The sequence below is a fragment of the Oenanthe melanoleuca genome, chromosome 13 (assembly GCF_029582105.1).
Source record: "Oenanthe melanoleuca isolate GR-GAL-2019-014 chromosome 13, OMel1.0, whole genome shotgun sequence".
In the NCBI taxonomy this organism is placed as follows: domain Eukaryota; kingdom Metazoa; phylum Chordata; class Aves; order Passeriformes; family Muscicapidae; genus Oenanthe; species Oenanthe melanoleuca.
In genome coordinates this window covers 9,288,326-9,311,115 of record NC_079347.1, presented here as the reverse complement: position 1 = coordinate 9,311,115, position 22,790 = coordinate 9,288,326, and the positions used below count along the sequence as shown (strand labels likewise).

At 55.0% G+C, this 22,790-nt stretch overlaps 1 protein-coding gene across 1 annotated transcript; it reads left to right on the top strand.

Annotated features, from left to right (window-relative positions):
* Positions 1–1,238: 1,238 nt before the first annotated feature.
* NDST1 (N-deacetylase and N-sulfotransferase 1) lies at positions 1,239–21,832 on the top strand. The gene is made up of 15 exons (XM_056502832.1): positions 1,239–1,315; positions 12,299–13,199; positions 13,742–14,224; positions 14,418–14,505; positions 14,717–14,871; positions 15,896–16,081; positions 16,456–16,584; positions 16,720–16,902; positions 17,234–17,330; positions 17,483–17,606; positions 17,777–17,951; positions 18,146–18,316; positions 19,148–19,257; positions 19,993–20,095; positions 20,200–21,832. The coding sequence occupies exons 2-15, from the start codon at positions 12,690–12,692 to the stop codon at positions 20,317–20,319; spliced, it is 2,634 nt and encodes an 877-aa protein (XP_056358807.1). The 5' UTR covers positions 1,239–1,315; positions 12,299–12,689; the 3' UTR covers positions 20,320–21,832.
* The last annotated feature ends 958 nt before the right edge of the window (positions 21,833–22,790 follow it).

Genomic DNA, 22,790 nt, shown 5'->3' with positions numbered 1-22,790 from the left:
AGCAGTTCACAGCTGAAAAACTTGCTGTTTGTCTTTTTTTTGTTTTCTGAGCTTTTAAGTAACTTTGGCATTTGCAAAATATTCAGGCATCTTCAGAGAAAAAGCTTGTGAGGGAAGTGAAATGTTTAGGGATAAGAAGTCTTCGACTTCAATGAGCACTTAGAAAATTTGCAGCCATAATAGTCTGCCATTCTTTGTGTCTCTTTCCCTACAATTTCCTTTCTTGTTTTCCTTTTGTTTGTTTATCTGCTTGTTCCATTTGATTGAAATTGCTTCCTCGAATCTTGTTCAGTCGGAAGCTCTCCCAGAGTGTACTGCCTAAACCAAACCCAGCAGACCTTCTGCCACATCTCATCCCCGCAGGGTGGACATGAAACTTGTCCCCATGGGCTGGACACGAAACCTGACAGGGTTGTCTTAATACAGCACATCCCTTCTAACATGGGCAGTGAGACAGACCTGGGCGGCTCGTGTGGGTGATTAACTCTGGACCGGAGCTTGTCTCCACATGCCGGCACAGTCTCCAGCAGCCTCCGAGGGCAGGGCAGGAGTGGAGCAGCTCACTTTCCCCCTCTCTGAGGAATGAAGGGAATTTTGTGTGTATGCATGCAGGTTTGGGGCAGCCAGCCAGTAACTTGGATGTGGCCCTTGAGCTTATCTTGAAGTCAGGGAGGAAAAGCTGAAACGATGTGATACCAGCACCCTGAAATGACGTTTGGGTTCTGCAGATGGGGAGGAGGCTGGGGATGACCTCAGGTTTGACTGGCTTTAAAAATCTGACACAAAAGGGTGTGTGCACACTGGGGGAAGGATGAAAAGGCTCTGAGTAGGAGCATGACACCCCAGTTACACCGAACACACAGCCTGGGCCATTCCCTTTGGACACCCCATCGCGCTCATCCCGGGAAACAGCGGGAATGTGGGGGCCGGGTGGGAGCACCGCCGAGCATCATCACAGGCACCCCGGGCGCGGGGATCTGAGCCCTCCCGCCGGGGGATTATCGCCGGCTCACGGTCACCCCGGGGGCCGGACGGGGCGAGGAGCGGGGGGCTGCTCCGGGCAGGGCAGTGGGGCAGGGGCAGGGCAGCGGGGCAGGGCAGCCCCGAGCCCCGCGCTGTCCCGGCCCGGCCCCGGCTCCGGCCGAGCCGCGGAGCCCCGCGCGGCCCCGGGGCGGTGCTGGCGGGGGGCGGCGGGGCGGTGCCTGGCCGGGCGGCGGGCGGGACGCGCCGAGCGGGGCCGGGCCGGCGGAGCGGGCGGCGGCGGCGGCCTGGCAGAGCGGAGCGGAGCGGAGCGGAGCGGGCCCGGCGGCGGCAGGTACGGCCCGAGCGGGGCGGCGGCGCAGACAAAGGGCGGGCGGGGGAGCGGCGGGCGGCAGCGCGGGCCGGGGCCGCCGGGCCTCGCACCGCCCCGGATCAGGGGATCGGGCTCCTCCCTTCCCCCGGGAGCGGCGGCACCCCTCGCCCGTCCCGGTGCCCTCGGGAGGAGCCGGCCCGGATGGGGAGGGGGTCCGGCCGGCAGCCCCCCGCCCCGAGCCGCGCCGCGGCCCCGCCAGGCCCAGGGGGTCTCGGGGCTCGGAGGGGGCGGCGAGGCCGCGCCGTGCCCGGGGCTGCCCCGGCCCCGCCGCTCCCGGCACCGCCGAGGAGCAGCCCAGGCCGAGCGGCAGCGCTGCGGGGCCTGGGGCAGCCCCGCTCCCCAGGAGTGCGAGGGGTGGAAGCTAACATCGTGCAGGACCAGGGCAGCGCGGCCAGGGCACCGGGGGATGCACACCTTGCTATGGCACGGCTAGCCCAGCCTGGCTGGCGTTCCTGTTCCACCCCTTCTGGAAGAGGTGCTGGCATTTTCTCCCTCACTGGTGAACTCCTGGGCCTCTCACACATAGGTGTATGTATTATCTGCCCAAGTCTTGGGTTCACCTCCACCACAGGCAGGCTTTCTCCCGCAGATAGGGGCAGCCCCTGATGCCTGGCAGCACAGAAACCACACCAGCTTGGGCGACCTTTGGCATCACCTTTGCTTCCCATAGAGGCCGGTGCTCACTTGCAGCACTGCAGTCATATCCCAGCACCCCGACTCTCCCATCTCATGATCCCAGCTAGCTGCTGCCACAGCACACCATGGTTGTCTTCCACTAACGGTGCTTGCAGGGCTGGGAAACCGGTGCCTTGCAGTGCCCGTTTGTCACTGGCAGCCTTGGAACAGCAGCTCTTCCTGCAGCAAAGCAGCATCTTTGTTACTCGCATCTCAAGAGTGGTTTTTGCTAGGGTTAGGCTGGTGAAGATGAGGAGGTGAGCAGCCCTGTGGCTGCTCCTCTTGGCTTCACATGAGGACCACAGCTGAGGAAGCTGTCCTTTTCCAAATAAAACAACCAGGACAAATTCAATAGGAAATAAGTTCCTCTCTTCTGAGTGAACTTGCCGTGGGTGGAGAAGAAGGAAATTAAACAATAGAAAAAAACGTGCGGGGCTTGATATGGCAGGAAAATAAACCCAAATGCTATTGGCCTCTGGCAGAATGGCCAAGCATCTTCCCTTTGCTTCTGTCAGTGCTCATTTTGGGCAAGGACAGTGAAGGCAAAGCTCATGTTTCCCAGTGCCCCTCCGTGGCTGGGGCATCCATGTGTGGGTATGGGGAAGCCAGGACCTCCCCATGCCACCCATCAGGGTCACCTTGCCCAGCCCTGGTACATGCCATGACACCCCACCAGATGCAGCCCCCAAATTTGCCCCTTCCAACCTGAGCTGCTGGCATGGGACACGAATGCTGGTGGGGAAGCTCACACACACAAAACCCTTCCCACTTCCTGTGGTTTTGGAAAGCTGGTGGGTCTGGTATGATTTTGTTTGGATGGGATTGGAAAATCCATCCCACCAATATACAGGCTTTTCCTGACAGGTTGTTTTGGGTGTTTCCCCCTTTCCTGTGTGTCTCTGTCAGTACTGTAGAATAGGATATATTTAATACGCTGTTGGTGGTACTTTAAATTGAAGGATGAAGACACCTCATAAGTCAAAACCCAGGCTGGAATGAAGAGGGAATGATTAATATTTTCTTCAGTAGCGTGTCATGGTGAAGTATGGCACAGCCAAGTGTGTCCCTGCTGCAGAGTGTCACCATCAGCACCTGCCCATCTCCTTCCACAGGCTTTTATAAGCAGGTTTGATTTTGGGATCTCTCTGAGTGCTGGGCTGAGGATGGCAGGTTGTGGTTCCACCAAGTGTCCCATCTTGGCCAGCTTCTGACTGCATGCTGGATATGGAGCTGCTCTCTTGACTCTTTGTACTCTGGGGCAGAGCCATGGAGGATTTTACTTAAAAGGGTATTTTTTGTGTTATTTTGCCTTCTAGATGTACCTTAATGAGTTGTGTTTGTATTTTTGGCTGTTGAGGTAGAGCTTGCCAGAATAAGATTAGGACTCAAGACAAGAGAAGCAAGATACTAAGTTCATATGTTTTGTGTTTGCTTCATGGCCTCAGAGGACAGGGGCTTCTGTTGGATGTTTCCAACCCTTCCAACTTCAGGACCTCATGATAGCTCTTGTGTGTTTTGGCTGAGGTGGTGGCATTGCTCTGTGCCATTGTCATGTGTATGTTGGTGGTATTGGAACTTGACACAGGGGCGGGAGGACCTGGGTGGAGAGAAAGTGGGATGCTGCTTTCTTGGAGACCATCCTACAAACCTCGGGGGCTACAACCAGCCTGCAGGTGCCAGTGGGAGATGGTGCCCCCTGTGCCCACTCTGTGCCTGACCCCAGGTGTGGAGGAGTGGGACCTCTGGGAGGGCTGGATGAATCACACCCTGTGGACATGGAGAGTTGGTGGCCCATAGCTTATGATTCAGGTTGTTTTCCTGCAAAAGCCACCAACTGTGATTGCAGAGCTTGCAGAAGACTGATCAATATTGAGCTGTAAATCCCACGTGTGACTGCAGCCAGCAGCCAGGGGGCTGGGACTGGGAGCACCTTGGTCCCCAAATCTTCCCCAAAACCAGCAGGACCTTCCTGCAGTCTTTTGCCCTGGGAAGGGGACAGGATCCTCTGCACTATCTTGGGTGGCACAAGCCTTCCTAAGGGGGTTTAGAAAGGTGAAGAGATCCCTTGGGAGGAAGCCCTTATTAAGAGGAGCTGCCCTGGTATTTGTGGTGGGCATGTCTTGAGTTCAGCCCTGCCACAGATCTGATCAAAGTTGTGGAAATGGAGAATGTCTTGGACAGATCAAGGCTCTCTTCTAGGACGTCTGCCCTGTTGTCCTGCTTCTGCCAGGGAACCCAAAATATCTTGGAATTTACACTCACTGATGTAAAGTGGGGAAGAAGTGTTTCCTGCCTCTTGGACACGTTGAGGATTGGATATACAGTGAGGGATATCCAGCTCAGCTCCCTCTGCCACATGGAGAGATGTGTACCCAAAGCTCTGGGTATGCTTAGGAAGGATGACAGCCCTTAGGATGTTGCTTCTCCTCAGGGTAGCCTGCTGCTCTCCTGGCTCTGCTTCCCATGTCTTGGCAAAACCCAGATACCTTCCGGCTACTTGTCAGCGCCCCACCAAATATTTCCCTTCCTTCCCAGCACTGTCTGCATCTTCACAGCCTTGTACAGCCCTGCAGCCCCAAGGCTTGGAGCTTTTAAGGAAAGGAGATGCACTAAATCCTGAAATATAGCTGTGAGTGCTGTCAATGCCTGGACACGTAGCTCAGGCCGTTTTCAGTCTCCTCCATTGGCCTTGATCCATGCCTTGCTGTGCTGGTACACTGCTGGTCTCATGGATTTACATTGGAGAGTGGGATTGAGGCCAGGAGGGAAGGAGTCGGTGCAGGTGGGACGTGACAGGTTGATTCCTTAAGCATTTGCTTGCCTTGGAGCCGCTGCAGAGGAGAAGGAGAGCACAGGGCTGATGCTGGAGCAGGCAAACCAAAGCAGCATACTTCCCCTGGACATGCCATTAGGTTCCTGCAGCCTCAGACTCAGATCTGGGAATAGGGGAGGCAAGAGGCAGCTCAGATGCCAGCTGTGTTTGTTGGGTGCAAGTGTGGCCTTTGCCAGCACTGTTCTATGGGGTGAAAACAAAACAAATCTTGCAAGTGTGCTCCGTGCCTGTTCCTGCTCCCTGTGTTTTCCCTGGGCTGCTGAGCCTTGCAGCCTCTGGTACATTTTAAGGGTGACAAAGTTTACATGCAGAGGTAATGTCTTTTATTAGCCTAACTAATGCCTTTAGGAAAAAACAGATGTGCTCTTGGGCCTGAGAAATGCCTGCGCGGCCAAAATGTGTCGCTTTTTCCAAGTGTGTCCATTGGTCTAATAAAAGATTTGACCTCCAGCCTGTCCCGGCCGTGACCTTGGAGCATGCTGGCCCTGGAAGCGTCCTGCCTGTGTGTCAGTGTGTGCTGCCCAGCCCTTCCCAAAGGACCTGCCACCCCGGAGCCATCGCAGGAACACACCCACAGTCCCAGAGCAGGGACTGCTCTGACTTCTGATTCAAAGCTGGCTGCCAGCACCTGGCCCTGCGGGTGCTCTGGGCCCCTGGCAGTGTCTGTCCTGGCAAGTGGAGGTCAGAGGCAGCTCAGCAAAGCACTGGGGCATCAGGCAGGATGGATGTGGTCTGACAGGAGCATCCTGGGGAGCTCCTGGGAGGAGGGAGCAGCTCCATCCTTGCAGGGATTTCTCTGGAATGTGGGCACTGGCAAGAGGGTCAGTTGCTCTGTGTGAGCTGGTTCATTATGTGATTTTATGGATTCTGCTTTGCAAAAGTGCTGCTTTGGGGCCGGGTTAGTGCTCACAGGGCAGCCTGTGCTCCCCAGAACAGCTGGCAGTTCTGGGTAGGATGGCTCTGCTCTCCTACCACCTTGGGAAGCTGTCAAGAAAAGGAAGCAGCTGGCCCATCCTGTGGGGCTCACAGTGCTGCTGTGGGAGCAGAGGGAATCGCTGCTGCCTCAAGGCTCTCCAAGATCCAGTGTCACCCTCACACTCCTGGCAGGAGCAGCATCTCTGCCGGGAAAGTCTGGCCAAGCCAAGTGTCAGAGGCAACAAAAGGTGGCATCGAGGGGCTTTCAGTGGTTTTTTTGGGTAGGAGTCCTTGTGCCACCTGGTTGTGAGAAGGCAGGCTGCCACTCCAGTGAAATATAAAAATGCATAAGAGATTATTTTCCCCACGTCCTTTTTCTTTTTAAAACACTCAGAATTCAGACCCTGATTATCCAGAAAGGCTCTTGGGTGCTTGGAAAGCCACAGGAACCGACACGGCACATTTCGAAGCAGGAGAACCCAATTCATTGAGTGGATTTTTTCCCCCTGTGAACCCACTTAAAATTCATGGAGAGTTTTGTCGGTAAGAACCTGTTTCAATTAACAGACAAAAGAAACTCTCCTCGTTAAGCGCCTCTTTCAATTAAGGTTTGGGAGAATTCCCCAAGCTCTGCTCCGAGGCTGTTCCCAAGGATTCAAGGACAAAAAATACCCCTGAGGAGGAGTCACCTGTGAAGGGCTTCAGCTTTTTTGAGGGGCTGCAGTGGCACAACCCAAACCATAATCTGGCTGTGGGATGTTTTGTTGGGATGGTGTTGGGGTTTATCGGTGCTGAGGGATCAGCTGCCCAACCCCAGTGTCCCTGGGGCACAGGAAAACTAATGACTGCTGCTAATTGCTGCCCTAGTTTGTGGAGGAGAGTGATTTCGTGTGGGTATTGGGAGATGGTGAGGTGCTCTTCCAGATCAGGATGCTGAGGACAAGGAGGGTGGGAGCCACTGGTGCCCCAGGATCAGAAATGTGGTGACCTCAGCTGTGGGTTCCTCTGTATAGCCTCACTGATGGTGCTGGAGAACAGCGTGGGAGATGGGGATTAGGAGGGACAGGACCTTGGGATGTAGGGTTTGCTAGAAAGTCTTGGAAACCCACCAGTTGGGCTTGACAGCTGCTCTGCCATGAAAAGTTTTAATCATGGGCTTCCAGAAATCTTACCCAGTTTTTAGGGATTTAGATGATTTTTTTAGATGTACTCAGGTTTTTTCTCCCCTAAAAATTCAGCACATACGTGCCACACACTGAACCTTGCTTTTTCATCCCTCTACAGGCTGAAGGAGCTGATCTCATGATTTTTTTTTTTGAAGAAAACCTGAGAAAAACATTGCTTTTATCTTTTGCAGGGAAACTGAAGTGCTAACAGGGCTTTCTGTGTGAAAAAATGCCTCTTCCAGAGCTGGACACTTTGACTAAAAATAACTTTTTTAAAGTGAAAATTCTTAATCACTTTTAATGGGTTCATTGCTCATATTGGTTTCTTTCCCCCAGGAGCAGGAAGGTGGTGGGCAGGCAGAGCTACAGGTTTTCCAGAGGGGAGTGAGTGTCAAGGGGAAGCTTGGTTCAGCAATCCAGGTGAATGCTCCAACTGCTCATTTCTGGCCAGGCTCTATAAATCAGATCTTAACAAAAAAGACCTGAGAGAAAGGGAGGATTTTCCTGCTGAAGTCCTCCTGGGGTGGAAATTCTCCAGACCTTATAAATCATGGATGACATTTCCTGATACTGCCTTGTGTTTGGTCCTATGCAGCCTGTGCATGAAGGGGAGAAGCCGAGCCAGGTGGGTTTGCAGTGGGAGCAGCACCAGGGGCTGCCAGTCACTGCCTGTCTCAAGGTCAGCTGCTGAGGCTGCCGTTGTCCATTTTTAACTTGGCACCTCTTGGGCACTGGCAGAAGGCTGGTGTCCTCAGGAAAGGAGCATGGGGATTGCCCTTCTCCCAGAGCAGGGTGTTTTTCTCCCTGGTAGGTTATAACTGCTGTTTGCAAAGCACTTAAGCAGCCTGTAATCTACAACTAAGATGCTCCTTATCTGGCATTACAAAACCTCTGGCAAGTGGGTGACTGGGACGAGCTCCTTTCTGCTCCTCTGTGTCCTTCTCTGTGTTTTCCCCTCTCTGTCTGCTCCACATCCCTCTCCCCTGCCCAGGCACCCAGGCTTGGCAGGAGGCAGATGGATATCCCTACAGCTCATCTCTCTGTCCAAGTCTCTTGGGCCCATCCTAAAGGCTGACCCAGGCTGTCAGGACATGGAGATCTCCAGGAGAAATTCTTGGGTTTGCAGTGGCTGAAGTTTTTGTGCTGGGTTTCTCTTCTGGGCTGCTCTGGCTTCTTCTCCTGTGGCACAGGGCTTGTGCCCCAGCTCCAGGAGCATCCTGATGAGATCATCACACCACCATGCACCACAGTAAAGGAGATCATCTCCTGAATGTGCCTTCTCTTGGTCAGTGGGTCCAGCCATGGCTGGGGAGGGAGGAGATGGGGACAGGGACAGGCAGTGGTCTTTCACACCCTGAGATAGCTCTTTTCCCTTGCCAGTGCTTCCAACTGTCTGCAGATATTTCCAGTCATAGCTGGGATCACTGTCATTTAGAGCTGATAAAGGCAGTGGTGCAGAGGTGGGTGTTTAAAGGCCATTTTTTCATGCCAGTTACTTTTTCATTTTCAAAGCAGCCTCCCCTGTCTTGAGCTTGCAGTTGTCTCTTGAATAATGTGATGGCATTAATCTCCTCTCTAAGGACGTGCTTAGCTCAGTGGTTTTAGATCTGTAGCCCTCTATTACCAGTGAGTGAAGGGGATTCCCTCTAGGGGGAACTTAAACCTATTAATAATAATTTAGCTGCCTTTTGTGCATCTTTTAGTGATTCCCAGGGCTGCAGGGGCACCTTTGGTGATCACTGGGGATGCTGGTGAGGGTGCCTGAGGTGTGGGAGAGACAGAAGGTGGGGTTGGATGAGCACTGCCTGCCAGCTGGGGGCCTGAGTCCCAGCCTGGCCAAATTTAAACCTTCCAGTAGCCTTTTGCTTTCAAGTGGGAAATGCAGCAGATGTGTAGGTGGAGCTCATCCATCCACATTCCCTGCAGTGGTCGGAGAGGGGAATGAAAGTGTTGGAGCGAGCAGGAGTGATTGCAAATCGCTGAGCTGTGCAATGCAATTCAGCATCTTGCCTCTAAATCCTCCTCCATCCATGCTTAACCCTCAGGGCTGGCTTACATGGAGAAGTGGAGCTGGCATGGCGGTGATGAGGTGATTGCCCAGCTGCAGTGGGTCTCTCCCTGCAGTGATGAGGAGTGAGAAGCAGGAGTGCCCACCCAAAGGGAGCCAGCAGGAGAGGAGCAGGGTGACCCATCTGGCTATGATGTTTAGGATGTGGTTTCATCTCTGTGAATTGGATGTTGGAGGTTTGGGAGCTACTAGAATTGGGGACTGAGGTTCTTGCACAAAATCTTGGAGTGTCTTCTGCATGACAGTGGATGCCTGCTCCTCCCCTTCCACCCTTTCCGAAGTGGTGCAAGGGAAATGTGTGAGCAATTTCTTTCTCTGTCACACCCATGGTTTTGAGCTCACCTCTCGTCTCTGCGCCGTGGGCTTGGGACAGGTTAATTTATCCAACAGATGTGATTTTTGACTGCCTGATCTTCACTGCTTGCACCTGCAGCCAGACCTATTCCACCCCCCAATAAATCAAACCCTGCTGTGGTTGTCTTCTGGGATCACTGACCCTTCCCTCTCCTCTGGATCTGTTTGCACTTCCTTGCATATATTTTATCCTTCCATTGCATTCCTGCAAAATCTCACTGGTATTTAAAGGAAGAGTGCTGTAAGCCACTAATGGAGATGGTTTCATTCCCTCTCATCCCATCCGGTGCTTCACTTTCTTTCTGGGGTGCAGTGGTTTCCCAGGCAGTATATATGTAAAGTAACTCTGGGCAGGGGGAAACCAAGATCCCCAAACTGTACCAGGGGGTAATTTTGAAAAGCTTTTCAAACATTTTTCCCTTCCTCCTGCAGCTCTCTTAGTTTTGAAGCGCTGGTAGTAAAGGACTTCCCTGTCCCCTGGTTGCACTCCCTGCCCGTCCTGGGGTCGGATCCGGCTCTGCAGGGTGCTCTGGGCTCCCAGCCACGCTGGGAAGCTGCTTGGATGCTGATTGTGTTTGTCAGGGCAGCCAGATTAAGAGTACAATGGCTAAGCCTCCTCACTGAGCCTCCTCTCCAGTGGAGTCTGTGCCAGGGCATTGCTCAGAAACCCACGAGAAACGAGCATTTTCCAGGGCTCTTTCTCCCAGGGTCCTTGATGTGCAGCTGTGGCTGAGCACCCACCTGATTATGGGAGCCTGCCAGCGCCGATTTTGGGGGCCTGAGGTCTGTGTGTGGGACTCAGGCTGACATTTTCACCTGGTGCCTTTTAAATAACCACTGTGGTTTTAAAAGGCACCTGAGCAGCATCTAAAAATCAGGTTAAAAGGAAGTTTGACCCCACCTGTCACCTTGCTAGGTCTTGTGGTTTCTTAAATTTTACCATCTTGCTTCTGTTTTTGTTTTAGAAAAGCTGTTGGTCTCAAGGACTTGTTTTGTGCTTCTGGGCATGAACCTGCTTCCTTCTCTAGCAATGAGCTGTCACCTCTCCCACCACTACCAGAGCTGTGCAGGGGTTTGCTGGGCAGGATGCAGCCAGCACCCACTTGCTTGTGGAAAGCCCTGGGCAGGAGCATCCCCACCCTGCATTGCCCCAAAGCCCTTGGCATCCTCCCCATGCAGGGTTTGCTCTGGCAGTGAACCGGCAGAGCAGGATTCCAGGATGCTGCCCGTCCCAGTCCCAGCTCACACCTGGCTGCTGCAGGGGTCCAGTGCTGGCCCCCTGATGGACAGGCTTGGACGTGGCAGCCTGGGGAGACTCAGCTGGCGTCTGGCTGGAGATGCTGTCTCCAAAGCCTGGTCATTAAAACCAGTAATTAAAAGCTCTTAGGAGAGAATGGACTAATGAAGCACCCTTGAAAATGGCAGGTGATGTAGGTGCAGAGCCCTCTTCCCTGTTTCATGGAAGGTGGTGCAGGGATGGACACACGGTCCTGTCCATCAGCTGCTGGCTCCAGTAATTGACACTGCTGCCATTTGCCTGCCCATCATTGTGGGAATGCAGCTGCCAGCACCCACCACTCCTGGCAGATAAAGGAAATGGAGAGGGAGTGGAGTGGCACAGCCAGGGTTCTGGATAATGCATTCCCAGCTCCCTGCATCCCTAGGCAGGGAGATGCAGGGAAGCCTGCCTCTGCACAAGCACATCCCTAAAATCAGAAGACCTGGAGAAGTGCCCTGTCCCAAAACCCCAGTGGGGCTGTTGTCTCAGGGATGCTGGAGAGGCAGGAGTGAGGTGGAACAGGCAGGACACACCTCAGGAGGGGCTAAGGAGAGAAAGTGCATCTCTCTTGGTTGTCCCTGGAGATCATCCATGTGCACAAAGATAAATTACAAATCAATAAACCCAGGTGTTCCCCCATGGCCGGCACAGCCAGCAAGGGGAGGTTGCTGGCTTGTCGTGGAAATGGTGAAGGAGGAGACAGTGATGGAGGCTGGAAGGAGAATGGCTGCCAGCAGCACCTACAGGGGCCTGGCTGAAGCAGTGCCATGTTGGCAGGGTTGGGAAGCGCTGCCTGAAGCAGGAGTTGCTGCTGGGAAGGGCAGGGATGACAGGATTACCCTGCCAAGCCCCAGCCTGTAATCCACAGTGCCGCTCAGCCGGCCACGTTTAATCCTGTTAGGAGCATGGTATCTGCAGGGAGGGTGCTCAGCCATGGTACTGGCAGGGCACAGGGAGCTCTCCCTGGGAGGAGCAGGGTCTCCTGTCCTTGTCCCCAACAGTGGTACTGAGTTTGGGGATGGTGCTGTGAGTCACTTTTGTTCCTTAAACACATTGGCCTCATCGGTCTGTCCCTCAGTTGACTTCACCTTCTGGCAAGCAGTGCTCATTGTTTTCCTTTTCTTTTTTCAAATGATCCAAAAATATTCCCAAGGTCCCTTTGGCTCCACGTGGACACTCCCACATGCCCATCTCGGTGACCTTGGCTGGCGGCTCCTGGCTCAGCCTTGAGCCCCAGCTGTCGGGCTGGGCTCCCCATGTCCCCTCCCGTGTCCCTCCCTGCCAGCTGAGCTGGGCCATGCGGGGCTCAGACCACCTCCATTCTCCTGGGCAGAGTGAAGCTCCTGCTGGGCACAGGGAGGAACAGGGCTGCTTCTCCAGCTGCTTGAGGTACCAGAGATGCACAGGGGGGTGGGGGCTCCCATCCATAGCACCTGGTGATGCACCTGCACTCCAGGTGCACCACAGCCAGGATCCCATGACACAGCGGCGTGCCACGCTCCTGCTGCATCCCTGGCACCGTCGGGAGCTCACGGTATTCTTGTGGCAAGCCCTGGCATGCCGGTGAGCTCGTGAGGACTCTGCTGGGGCTGTCACACTGGCAGAAGTAACAGCAGCATTGTCCTTGCCCTCTCATCCCACCTCTCTCCCTCAGGGTGCCGTGTGGAGCCGGGGAAGCAGGGATCCGCCATGCCCACATTGCCACCACGACCCGCGCCGAGGCCGCCCGCCGCCCCCTCGCCCCGCTGAGGCCATGGAGCTGCTGCGGCTGCTGCTGCCATCAGCACAGGAATTTTGGCTCGGCAAGGGGACTCTTGGTGCCTCTGCCATGGTGACATGAAGCAGACGGCGAGGGACACCCGACTGCTGGAGGGGAGAGAGCCTGCACAGGCGGCCTGCTAGTATTTTAATTTATTAGTAGTTTTCAATTTGATTTTAGCCTCATTTTTCGTTGGTTGGTTGCTTGCTTCTTCCCCTCCCCGGGGCTCGTGAGGGGAGGGGGCGAGCAGGGGAGAGGGACCCCGCCTCACCCAGCGGATGCAAGGATGACTGTGCTGGCCAGGGCCCGGCGGGGTATCTGGCAGCTCTCTCCGCAGGTGGTGCTGCTCCTGCTCTTTGCCTTCTGCCTGCTCAGTGTTTTCGTCTCTGCTTATTATTTATATGGGTGGAAAAGGGGCTTGGAGCCCTCTGGGGACGTGGCAGGGCCGGACTGCGACGAGCCCAAGGTTGCCCCTTCCCGCTTGCTGCCACTGAAGACCCTCAAGGTGGCCGACTCCTCCCGCACAGACCCCTTGGTGCTGGTCTTTGTGGAGAGCCTCTACTCCCAGCTGGGCCAGGAGATTGTGGCCATTTTGGAGTCGAGTCGCTTCAAATACAGGACAGAGATTGCCCCGGGGAAGGGGGACATGCCCACGCTGACCGACAAGGACCGAGGTCGCTTCGCACTCATCATCTACGAGAACATCCTCAAGTATGTCAACCTGGATGCTTGGAACCGGGAGCTGCTGGACAAGTACTGTGTGGAGTATGGCGTGGGCATCATCGGCTTCTTCAAGGTAAGGGGTACAAGGGGCAAAGCAAGATCCCATGGCCAGGTCAAATGTTAGCCCTGGTGTCCTGCTGTCCCATAGGGACTTTGCCCTCCCCATGCTTTCTGCAAGTAATGTAAGTTGGTGTGAGGCACAGACTTTTAGCAGAGTGCACCATCTTAGCTCTGTCCCTTTGGAAGGGCTGTATGGCCTTTGGAGATTTTCAGGGAAAAAACACTCTTCTAGGATCAGTCCAGTTTCTTTTAGCACTTGTTTTCCAGCAGTGACCCTCACTGGGGTTTGCCGAAAGCATGAACAGGTATATGTTGCTTAGCAGCCCTTCTCCTGCCCAGGGCTCCTAGCCTTGGGGCACTTTGCACATAAGACATGAGCAGGACTGAGTGTGTGAGGGGGATGAGGGCACCCCATGCTCCAGAGAGGAAGGGGGTAACTCAGAACCTTGATCTCCAGGGGTAGTGAGCTGCTGCCTCTGTTGCCCTGGCTGTTGGTGTTCCTTGTGAGCCCCTGCCAGTGTCCCATCTCCTGCAGCTCCCATTTTCCCCATGCAGGCCAACGAGAACAGCCTGCTGAGTGCCCAGCTGAAGGGCTTCCCACTCTTCCTGCACTCCAACCTGGCACTGAAGGACTGCAGCATCAACCCCAAGTCACCCCTGCTGTACATCACACGCCCCAGCGAGGTGGAGAAGGGTGTGCTCCCCGGGGAGGACTGGACTGTCTTCCAGTCCAACCACTCCACCTACGAGCCCGTCCTCCTGGCCAAGACCAAGTCAGCTGAGTCCATCCCGCACATGAGCGTGGACGCTGCGCTGCACACCACTGTGATGCAGGACCTGGGCCTCCACGATGGCATTCAGAGGGTGCTTTTCGGCAACAACCTCAACTTCTGGCTGCACAAGTTGGTCTTTGTGGACTCTGTCTCCTTCCTGACGGGCAAGAGGTTGTCACTGCCCCTTGACCGCTACATCCTGGTGGACATCGATGACATCTTTGTGGGCAAAGAGGGCACACGCATGAAGGTGGAAGATGTCAAGGTGTGTCTGTGTCTGGCTGGGTGGGCAGGGCTGGGCACTTGTGCTTGCTAAGGGATGCCCCAGAGGTAAACTTTCCTGCCTCTCTGAGAGCCCCTCTGTGAAGCACTCAGGGACATTGGTGCTTGCCCTGATGTGGCAGCTATCCCTGAGGCCATGTGCTGAGGACACCTTGCTTTCTCTCCCCTTCTCCCAGGCACTGTTTGACACACAGAACGAGCTGCGCACCCACATCCCAAACTTCACCTTCAACCTGGGATACTCAGGGAAATTCTTCCACACAGGTGAGGAGGGCAAGGGCACTGCTTCTCCTGTGGGTGCTGTACAGCTGGTGCTGGGGCACCAGTTGGTGCTCAAAGAGGGCGCAGGAGAGTCCTCAGGCATCCCACGCTGTTCTTCCATCACCTAGCCACCAAGAGGGGCTGCCCCTCCCTCTGCCCCAGCTGCTCACACAGCTCTCCGTGCTCAGTGGTGACAGCAAGTGTCATGCCACAGGTACTGATGCTGAGGACGAAGGCGATGACCTGCTGCTGTCCTACGTGAAGGAGTTCTGGTGGTTCCCCCACATGTGGAGCCACATGCAGCCTCACCTCTTCCACAACCAGTCGGTTCTCGCTGAGCAGATGACCTTAAACAAGAAATTCGCTATTGTGAGTAAGATGCTGCTGGTAAAGTTGCTTATTGTGAGAGGAGGATGGTAGAAGAGGAACAAAGAAGATTCCCCAGGGAATGGCCCCTGCATGCTGGAGCAGAGGCACCTGGTGACATTAAGTCATGTCCCCCATGTTGCAGCTGTGTGGGTAAATCCATTTATACTCTTAGTACCTAGAGCTAAAGAATTTATCTGCAGCAGCCAACTTGTTGCTGTGGCTGTGAGCTGCCCCAGTGGCCATTCAAGGGGAGACCCTGTCTGTGCCCTGCAGCTGTGCCCACCTAGTCTGGCAGCATGGGGATGCAAAGGTGCAGCCCAGGGGCATGCTGAGCCTGGCACTGTGTGAATCTCTGCTGGGTGATGATGTGGGATCCTGGAGCTGTGGCTGTGCCTGGCGGCTCCGGCTGATGGAAACTCCCTCTACAGGCTGAAGTGTCAGGGACATGTTTGACTGTAAAGGCAGGCTTTGACCTTCAGCTTGGTCCAGTTCATGCTGTGATTGACTGACAGCTGTCTTGAATCCAAACTGGTAAAGCCACACCTATTAATAATTGGATCCTATGGCCTAAGAGGGGATCTTCAACCTAACTTCTATTATCTGATAATTGCAAGTGCTTAATTAGAGAGAGACCATACCTTTCACACTTAGGATGGGCAGTATTCCAGCTCAAAATTTCTAGGCTGTTTTGTATCTACTGATATAAACCAATCTACAATTCTATATAGCTGTATCTCCTCATTCCTCACACAGCAGCTTGGCTGTGGCTGTTCTGTGGGTGACAGCAGGAGTCAGGGATGAGAATGGTCTGAATGAAGCAGAGGAGTTGATGTCCACCCAGCATGGCTGCTCCTGGGCTCCCTTTTGTGGAGACAGCCAGGCTAAGGAGGGGATGCAGAGACACAGCCTTGCCCTGCTGCTCTCCAGAGGCACAACTAGACAGTTTGTAGCTGGGAATGGAGAGGGATTGGTTTGTGATTTTGGGGTCTCCACAGTCACCCATTCCACACTCTGATCTCTGCAGGAGCATGGCATCCCCACTGACATGGGGTACGCTGTGGCCCCCCACCACTCGGGCGTGTACCCTGTCCACGTGCAGCTGTATGAGGCTTGGAAGCAGGTTTGGTCCATCAGGGTGACGAGCACCGAGGAATATCCGCACCTGAAACCCGCGCGCTACCGCCGCGGCTTCATCCACAATGGCATCATGGTGGGTGCTGGCCTTTGTGTCTGGTGCTTCTCTTCTCCTGCCTCCCCCACCAAAACCAGAGCCTGGGGAGGTGGTTTCTGTGCAGCTCCAGTTTGTGGGGCTTGTTCCCCCTTTCTCGTCCTACATGGGTGTAGCTTGTGTGAGGACAGTTTTTGGGTTTTCCATCTGTCCACATCCTTCCCTTCTGTGTGTGGATTCAAGTCAGGGGTGGTGAGGGACTGTGGAACTGGCCCTTGCCTCTGAGGGACTGAGGTCATGTTTTCCTTTTTGTTGGGAAGGGAAGGAGACCCAGCTCTCAAAGCCTGGTGGAGGCCATGTGGCCATGTGCCCTGGCTGTTCCACCTGATCCATCCATATCTTTTTTCCTGCCCCAGGTACTCCCCCGACAAACCTGTGGCCTGTTCACACACACCATTTTCTACAATGAATACCCTGGTGGCTCCAGTGAGCTGGACAAAATCATCAATGGGGGTGAACTGTTCCTGACTGTCCTCCTGAACCCTGTAAGTACTGCCCAGGGACACACAGACAGGTGTCTTGCAAAACTGTCCCCAATGTCCTCAGCTGGAGTGGGGCTATTTGTAGGATGGCTGCTGGGTGGGGCTCCATTAACCCCTGCTCTGTCCTCTTGGCTTCAGATCAGCATCTTCATGACCCATCTGTCCAACTACGGCAACGACCGCCTGGGCTTGTACACCTTCAAGCACCTGGTCCGCTTCCTCAACTCCTGGACCAACTTGAAGCTGCAGACATTGCCCCCCGTGCAGCTGGCACAGAAATACTTCCAGATCTTTTCTGAGGAGAAGGACCCACTGTGGCAGGTATTCCTGTGCCTATAATAGGGGGAGTGAGCCTGTTCATTGTGCTGAGAGAGGGTAGTGGGGTGTAGCTGGCCCTGCTTTGAGCCTCAGGTAGCTTCCAGCCTGGATTGCCTTTGATTCCCTGGGTAAGCAGTGGTCTTTCACCTCTCACTGGTTCTGCAGGCAGTGCCAGAAAGGAGTTAGTCCTGTAGACCTGGAGATAAGCCTGGTCTTTGTCCTGCCTGCTGAGCAGGGTGGCTTCCCTGTGCATCTGCTCAGGCTGGAGGGGCTGAGCAGTGGTGTGGGTCCCATCCAGGCTGCTCTATCTCTGATCCTCCACACTGTGTTTCAGGATCCCTGTGAAGACAAACGTCACAAGGACATTTGGTCCAAAGAAAAGACCTGTGATCGATTCCCAAAGCTTCTCATCATCGGCCCTCAAAAAACAGGTGCTTCCCTTCACCTTCAGTGCTGTGAGCATGCTGGGAGGCTTGACAGGACCCTCACACTCCCAAAGAGCCTCTGTCAGCCCTCCTGCCCTGAAGCAGAGCTTGGAGGGAAGTTTGGCCTGTGTCAACTCCCTCTTTCTGTCTGTCCAAAGGAACGACTGCTCTTTATCTCTTTCTGGGGATGCACCCAGACCTGAGCAGCAACTACCCCAGCTCAGAGACCTTTGAGGAGATACAGTTCTTCAACGGACACAACTATCACAAGGGCATTGACTGGTGGGTCTCTACATTTTGGTGACTGTTCTGGGAGTGCCCCATAACTTTGGGAAGGGGAGCAGTGGTGTTGTGGGGTTTCCCTTCTCGGTGTCTGAGATGTCACCTGTGAGGGCAGTGCTGGGGCCATCTTGTGGTGCCTGTCTGCCAGTCTCACACTGTGCCTTCCCCAGGTACATGGAATTCTTCCCCATACCCTCCAACACCACTTCTGACTTCTACTTTGAGAAAAGTGCCAACTACTTTGACTCTGAAGTGGCTCCCCGGCGAGCTGCAGCCCTGCTGTCCAAGGCCAAAATCATCACCATCCTCATCAACCCTGCAGATCGAGCCTACTCCTGGTATCAGGTGAGCCTCTCCCTGGATTGGGCAGTCCTGTGGGACAGTGGGCAAGAGCCTTGGTTTGGGATGTGGGGCTGCAGATGCCATGCTAGTTGGCTGAACTTGATGCACGAGGACACGTTGTGGTGGCCTGGGAGCTGCTGCACCTCGTGGGCAGCCCAGGATTTGGGGGACAAACCTGCCTTGCTCCTGCCTGCCAGCACCAGCGAGCTCACGATGACCTGGTTGCTCTGAAGTACACCTTCCACGAGGTGATCACGGCGGGGCCCGAGGCCGCCCCGAAGCTGCGCGCGCTGCAGAGCCGCTGCCTGGTGCCCGGCTGGTACGCCACCCACATCGAGCGCTGGCTCAACAGCTACCACGCCAACCAGGTAGGGATGGCAGCACCCCTGTCCTGCAGTGGAGACACCTGGGGAGAGCTCTCACCCAGCAAGGATGTGGGGGAAAGAGATCTTGGATCCAAGGTCAGCTGTGGAGGTGTTCCCATGGGAGCTGTTTTTCTTACACCCTATGAACCACAGGGAGAGGAGTAAAAGTAATTGGAGAAGGGGCAGAGGGGAGGTGCTATGCAAGGAGGAAACCCACACAAAGATGTCCTTGTGTGGGTTGTCGCAGCAGGGTTGAAAGGGAGTGGGGGCAGAGGGATGTGGGTGGCTGTGTGGGGTCACCCAGCACTCACCCTCACTCTTGGCCACAGAGCCCTGGGGCTGCCCTGTCTGGTGTCACCACAGCATCGAACAGGACAAAAATAGCAGGTGAAGCTGCCCATAGTTCAAGCTGTCTGCAGGGAAAATGGGAACTGGATGCCAGCCCTGCTGTGACCCACACAGTGCAGTACTGCTGGAGAGTATGGGATCAATCCCTGAATGATTTTTCCACTGTTGATTAACCTTATAAAGTCTTATGAGTTGCCTGCTGCTAGTGTAATTGCTGTGTTGCAATCCCAGCTGCCTATGAGTTGGGTAGCCCTGTGCAGAAGCTCTGATGTTGTCCTGGGTGGGTCCTGGCCCTGGCTTTAGTTGCATTTCATTTTCCAGTGTAAGAGAGCACCAGGGCACACTGGTCTTTAGCAGGTGCCCTTGTGCAGGCTGGTGGCGGATTTGGCTCCGAGATGACCAAAGGTGTGGTAAAGGTTCCTCTTGCCTCAGGAGAGCAGGGCTGGGAGCCAATGACACCTCACCACTCTGCCTTGCTCCCTGCAGATCCTGGTGCTGGATGGCAAGCTGCTCCGAACAGAACCTGCCAAAGTGATGGAGACGGTCCAGAAATTCCTCGGCGTGACCAACTTCATCGATTATCACAAGACCCTGGCGTGAGTCCTTCCCCCACCTTCTCCTTCTTCCACCCTGCCGTTGCTCCCATGCAGTGTGTTGTTCTGGGGACACCCAGCACTGTCCCAGAGCAGTCCCCAACCTTGGGCCTCTTCACAGAGCTGCTGTTGATTTTGATGAGGCTGAGCTTTTTGCCTGAGACTTACCCATACACTATAGTGAGGTCAGTCCAGGCAGCCCTGGGCTCCTGGAACAGAATTCAGGAGTGCATTTGTGACACAGATGATGGTATTGAGCCCTGCTCTCCATCTCCCCATAAATGCTTGAGAGCAGCTGCTGGCTGTGTGGCACCTCTGCAGGTGTCACATTGCTCTGAGCCTTCCATTAAACTCCACTGTGGGAAGCTTCCAGAGCTCCTAGAGAAATAATAATCTATCTCCGCCAGGGCTTGCCTATGTATGTGTCCACCCAGGTGTTGTGGGGCACTTGAGGGCATCCAGGGAAAAGAGTGCCTCAGAAAATGGTAATTAAACCTAGATAGACTCTCTGCTCCCTCAACAGGGCAATGAATGAGGCTTAGTGGACTGCTTATTGCACAGCTGCAGAGGGAACTTGTTGTACCAGGGGGTTGATGGCAAGATTTTAGCTGGGTTATGGGTTACAGAGGTGGAGAAGTGCCCTGTCCTAAGCTGGACAGCAGTGGGACCTGCTGAACAGGATGTCCATGGAATGTATGAGGGAGATCGGAGGGCTGAGGCAGAGCTCTGGCTTCACAGGTTTGATCCAAAGAAAGGATTCTGGTGTCAGCTTCTGGATGGAGGGAAAACAAAATGCTTGGGAAAGAGCAAAGGAAGGAAGTACCCTGAGATGGATTCAGATGTGAGTATGCAAAAAGCCTCCTGGGCTGGTCCTGAGCAGGGCTGTGCTGGGCTGGTGGGCTCCAGGCTGGTCCCCTGATGCTCCTCTTTGCTCTCCCGTTGCAGTCACGCTCCTTCCTGCGGGACTATTACAGGGACCATAACATAGAGCTCTCCAAGCTCCTGTACAAAATGGGGCAGACCTTGCCCACCTGGCTGCGGGAGGAGCTGCAGAGCACCAGGTAGCTGCGGCTGCCACCCCCAGCAATGCCTGAGCGGGGCTGACCCTGTGCCAGCAGGACCTTCTCAGCAATACCTGGCCTTGGAGGGGACCCCAGGAACGCACAGCATCACTGGAGGCTTGGAGGGGACCCCCAGGAGTGCATGGCTGCACAAGAGGCTTGGAGAGGACCCCCAGGAGCACAGGGCTCCACTGGAGGCTGTCTGAGCAGTGATCCAACTCTGCAATGCCTGTGCTCCCAACTCTCTACCTGCCCCACACCTGTATCTCTTTCATTTTATTTTTCCTTTTTAATTCCTCATCCCTTCCCACCCTGCTCTGGCATGGGGAGGTGGCACAAATTCCCCCTTTCTCTGCTCAAAATGGGTTCCAACTGCCTTGGGCCCGAGGGCAGCACCAGAGCTGTCCCTCACTTCCTGGTTTGAGGGCGGAGGAGCTGTTCTGGATGCACTGGTGGTGGCTTTACTGAGCTGGAGCAGAAGGATGGAGCTAGTGGAGACCCAAAGCACAGAGGAACCCAGACCCACTCCTGCTGTCAGCCCCATGGCAGGAAACAGGAGAATTTGCTGGATTCCTCCAGCATCTACCTGTAAAAGCTGAGAACAAGATGGTTCTTTCTTTCAGAGAATGGGGCACAATTTCTTTTGTCATCTCTGTCACCATTTTCAAGCTCCTCAGCCTCTGGCTCTCCCTCCATGGGAAGTGTGGTGGGAATGTGGCCTAGCAGGAGAAGGGGCTGGCATGCTGGTCTGGGCATACTGGTCCCCCAAGCCCATCCTGCAATCTTGTACACTTGTGGTGTTTCCTGTGGTAAAGCCAAGTGGTGCCCAGCACACCCTGGCATGGAGGAGAGTTCGGGGACAGAGCAGACGTTGGGATAATGGCAATCAGAAGAATGCTGAGAACTTCAAACCTCTTGAATATTAAAAATGAAAGTATTTTAATAGTGCTGGGTTTTACGGGGGTGGGGGGAGGTGTTCATTTGGTTCCCATTTTGCAGGGAGGTGTTTTTTTCTTCAGTGCCAGAATTTGTACCTAAACGCGGAGGGTTTTACGTGGTCTCTGGTTGTTAGACGTGACATGGACAAAGGTCAGTGGGGAAGCAGGACAGTTTCCCAGTGGGAGACACATCTTTGTACCAGTGGTGCAGTAGGAGCTGCAGCCTCTCCCACGCCCTGGGGTTTGTTGGCAGAGCAGACTGAGCCATCACGGGTTTACCAGGATAAGGGCCCACATTTCCCCTTGGATGGAGCTCCCTGCAGGATGTGGGATGGCAGTGGTTCTGTGGGAGGGGGTGCAATGCCCAGGATGCTGCCAGAGTGGGGCAGGGCAGTGGGGTGAGTGTGTTTCGTTCCCCACATGAGGGGCCCCGCTGGCAGCGGCATTCCCACCTGGATATTTCACAGGAGCCACACGAGGGCCATGGGGGCTGTGCTGGGAGAGGCTCCCAAGCACTGCTGTAAGGTCCTGTTGAACCAACTGCTAATAAAGGGGGGGCTCTGGTTTTACTTGCTAGTTGTTGCCTGTGTCTCTCCTTGCTGGCATGATCCAGTCCTTCCCCTGAGGGTCCTGGCTGCCTTTGGGCCCATCTTCGGGGGGATTTAGGAAGGGGGTGTGTGGGAGCAGCTCTCTGTGCACGAGGTGGCAGCAGCTCCCTAGTCCTGGATCCATCCACGCTGCACAGTGCCCACAGCCTCTTCTCCCGGGACAGCATCCAGCACCGACTGCATCAGCACCGGGGAGGGATTTGGGGGGTCAGGGGTCCCTGCTTTCCTTCTCCCCCTGCCCCATTATCCAGAGCCTGCCTGCCCCAGCCTGCCCGCCCGTCTGTGCCTCCCCACCGCCTTCCGCTGCAGGAAACCAAGACGGAGCCTAATTAATCCCAGACGGGTTTGTTTGAACCTGTCGGAGTGACAAACGATGTGTGGTGCTGCAGGAGCCGCCGGATGGAGGAGAGGGGCTGCAGGGGGAGATCTGGGGGGAACCATGGAGCTGCTTGGCCAGAAGAGGAGGCTGCCAATTCCCAGCCGTGCTGAAGCATGTCCAGGCCATGCACCCGCCATGGTTCCCTTCTTTGTGTCCCCAAGGCCAGAAAGAAACAGTGTTGGGCTGGCCTCCAGCCCCAGGTGATGTGCAAGGAAACCTCCATCTTAGCCCTGGGCTGCCCCAGGTGGGCCCAGCTGGTGTTCAGCTTAGTTCTGAATTAATTGCTTGTTAGTTAACAGGGTCATAAGCACAGCTCAGCCCCATGCCATGGCCGTGGGGTGCCCAGGAGGATGAGAAGGTCTCTGCCCTCGCACAGCCCCAGGAGAGCCCTGTGTGAGGGAGGATCTGTTCTCCTTGCCTGTCACCCACCTTGGCACCAGTGCTGTTTTCTGGCTTCTGCCAAAAATGTGCAAAGTTGGCAAAATCCTTTCTGGGCTGGCCAATGGCCAAGGGCTGGGCAGCTGCAGCCAGCAGGGCCCCAGGAGCAGCT

Excerpts from the sequence above, each read along its gene's own strand:
- NDST1 (XM_056502832.1), top strand. The coding sequence starts at position 12,690 with ATGACTGTGCTGGCCAGGGCCCGGCGGGGTATCTGGCAGCTCTCTCCG. Across the intron at positions 14,225-14,417 it reads TGAAGGTGGAAGATGTCAAG|GCACTGTTTGACACACAGAA; the intron begins GTGTGTCTGTGT and ends CCCTTCTCCCAG. Across the intron at positions 16,082-16,455 it reads TCATCCACAATGGCATCATG|GTACTCCCCCGACAAACCTG; the intron begins GTGGGTGCTGGC and ends TTCCTGCCCCAG.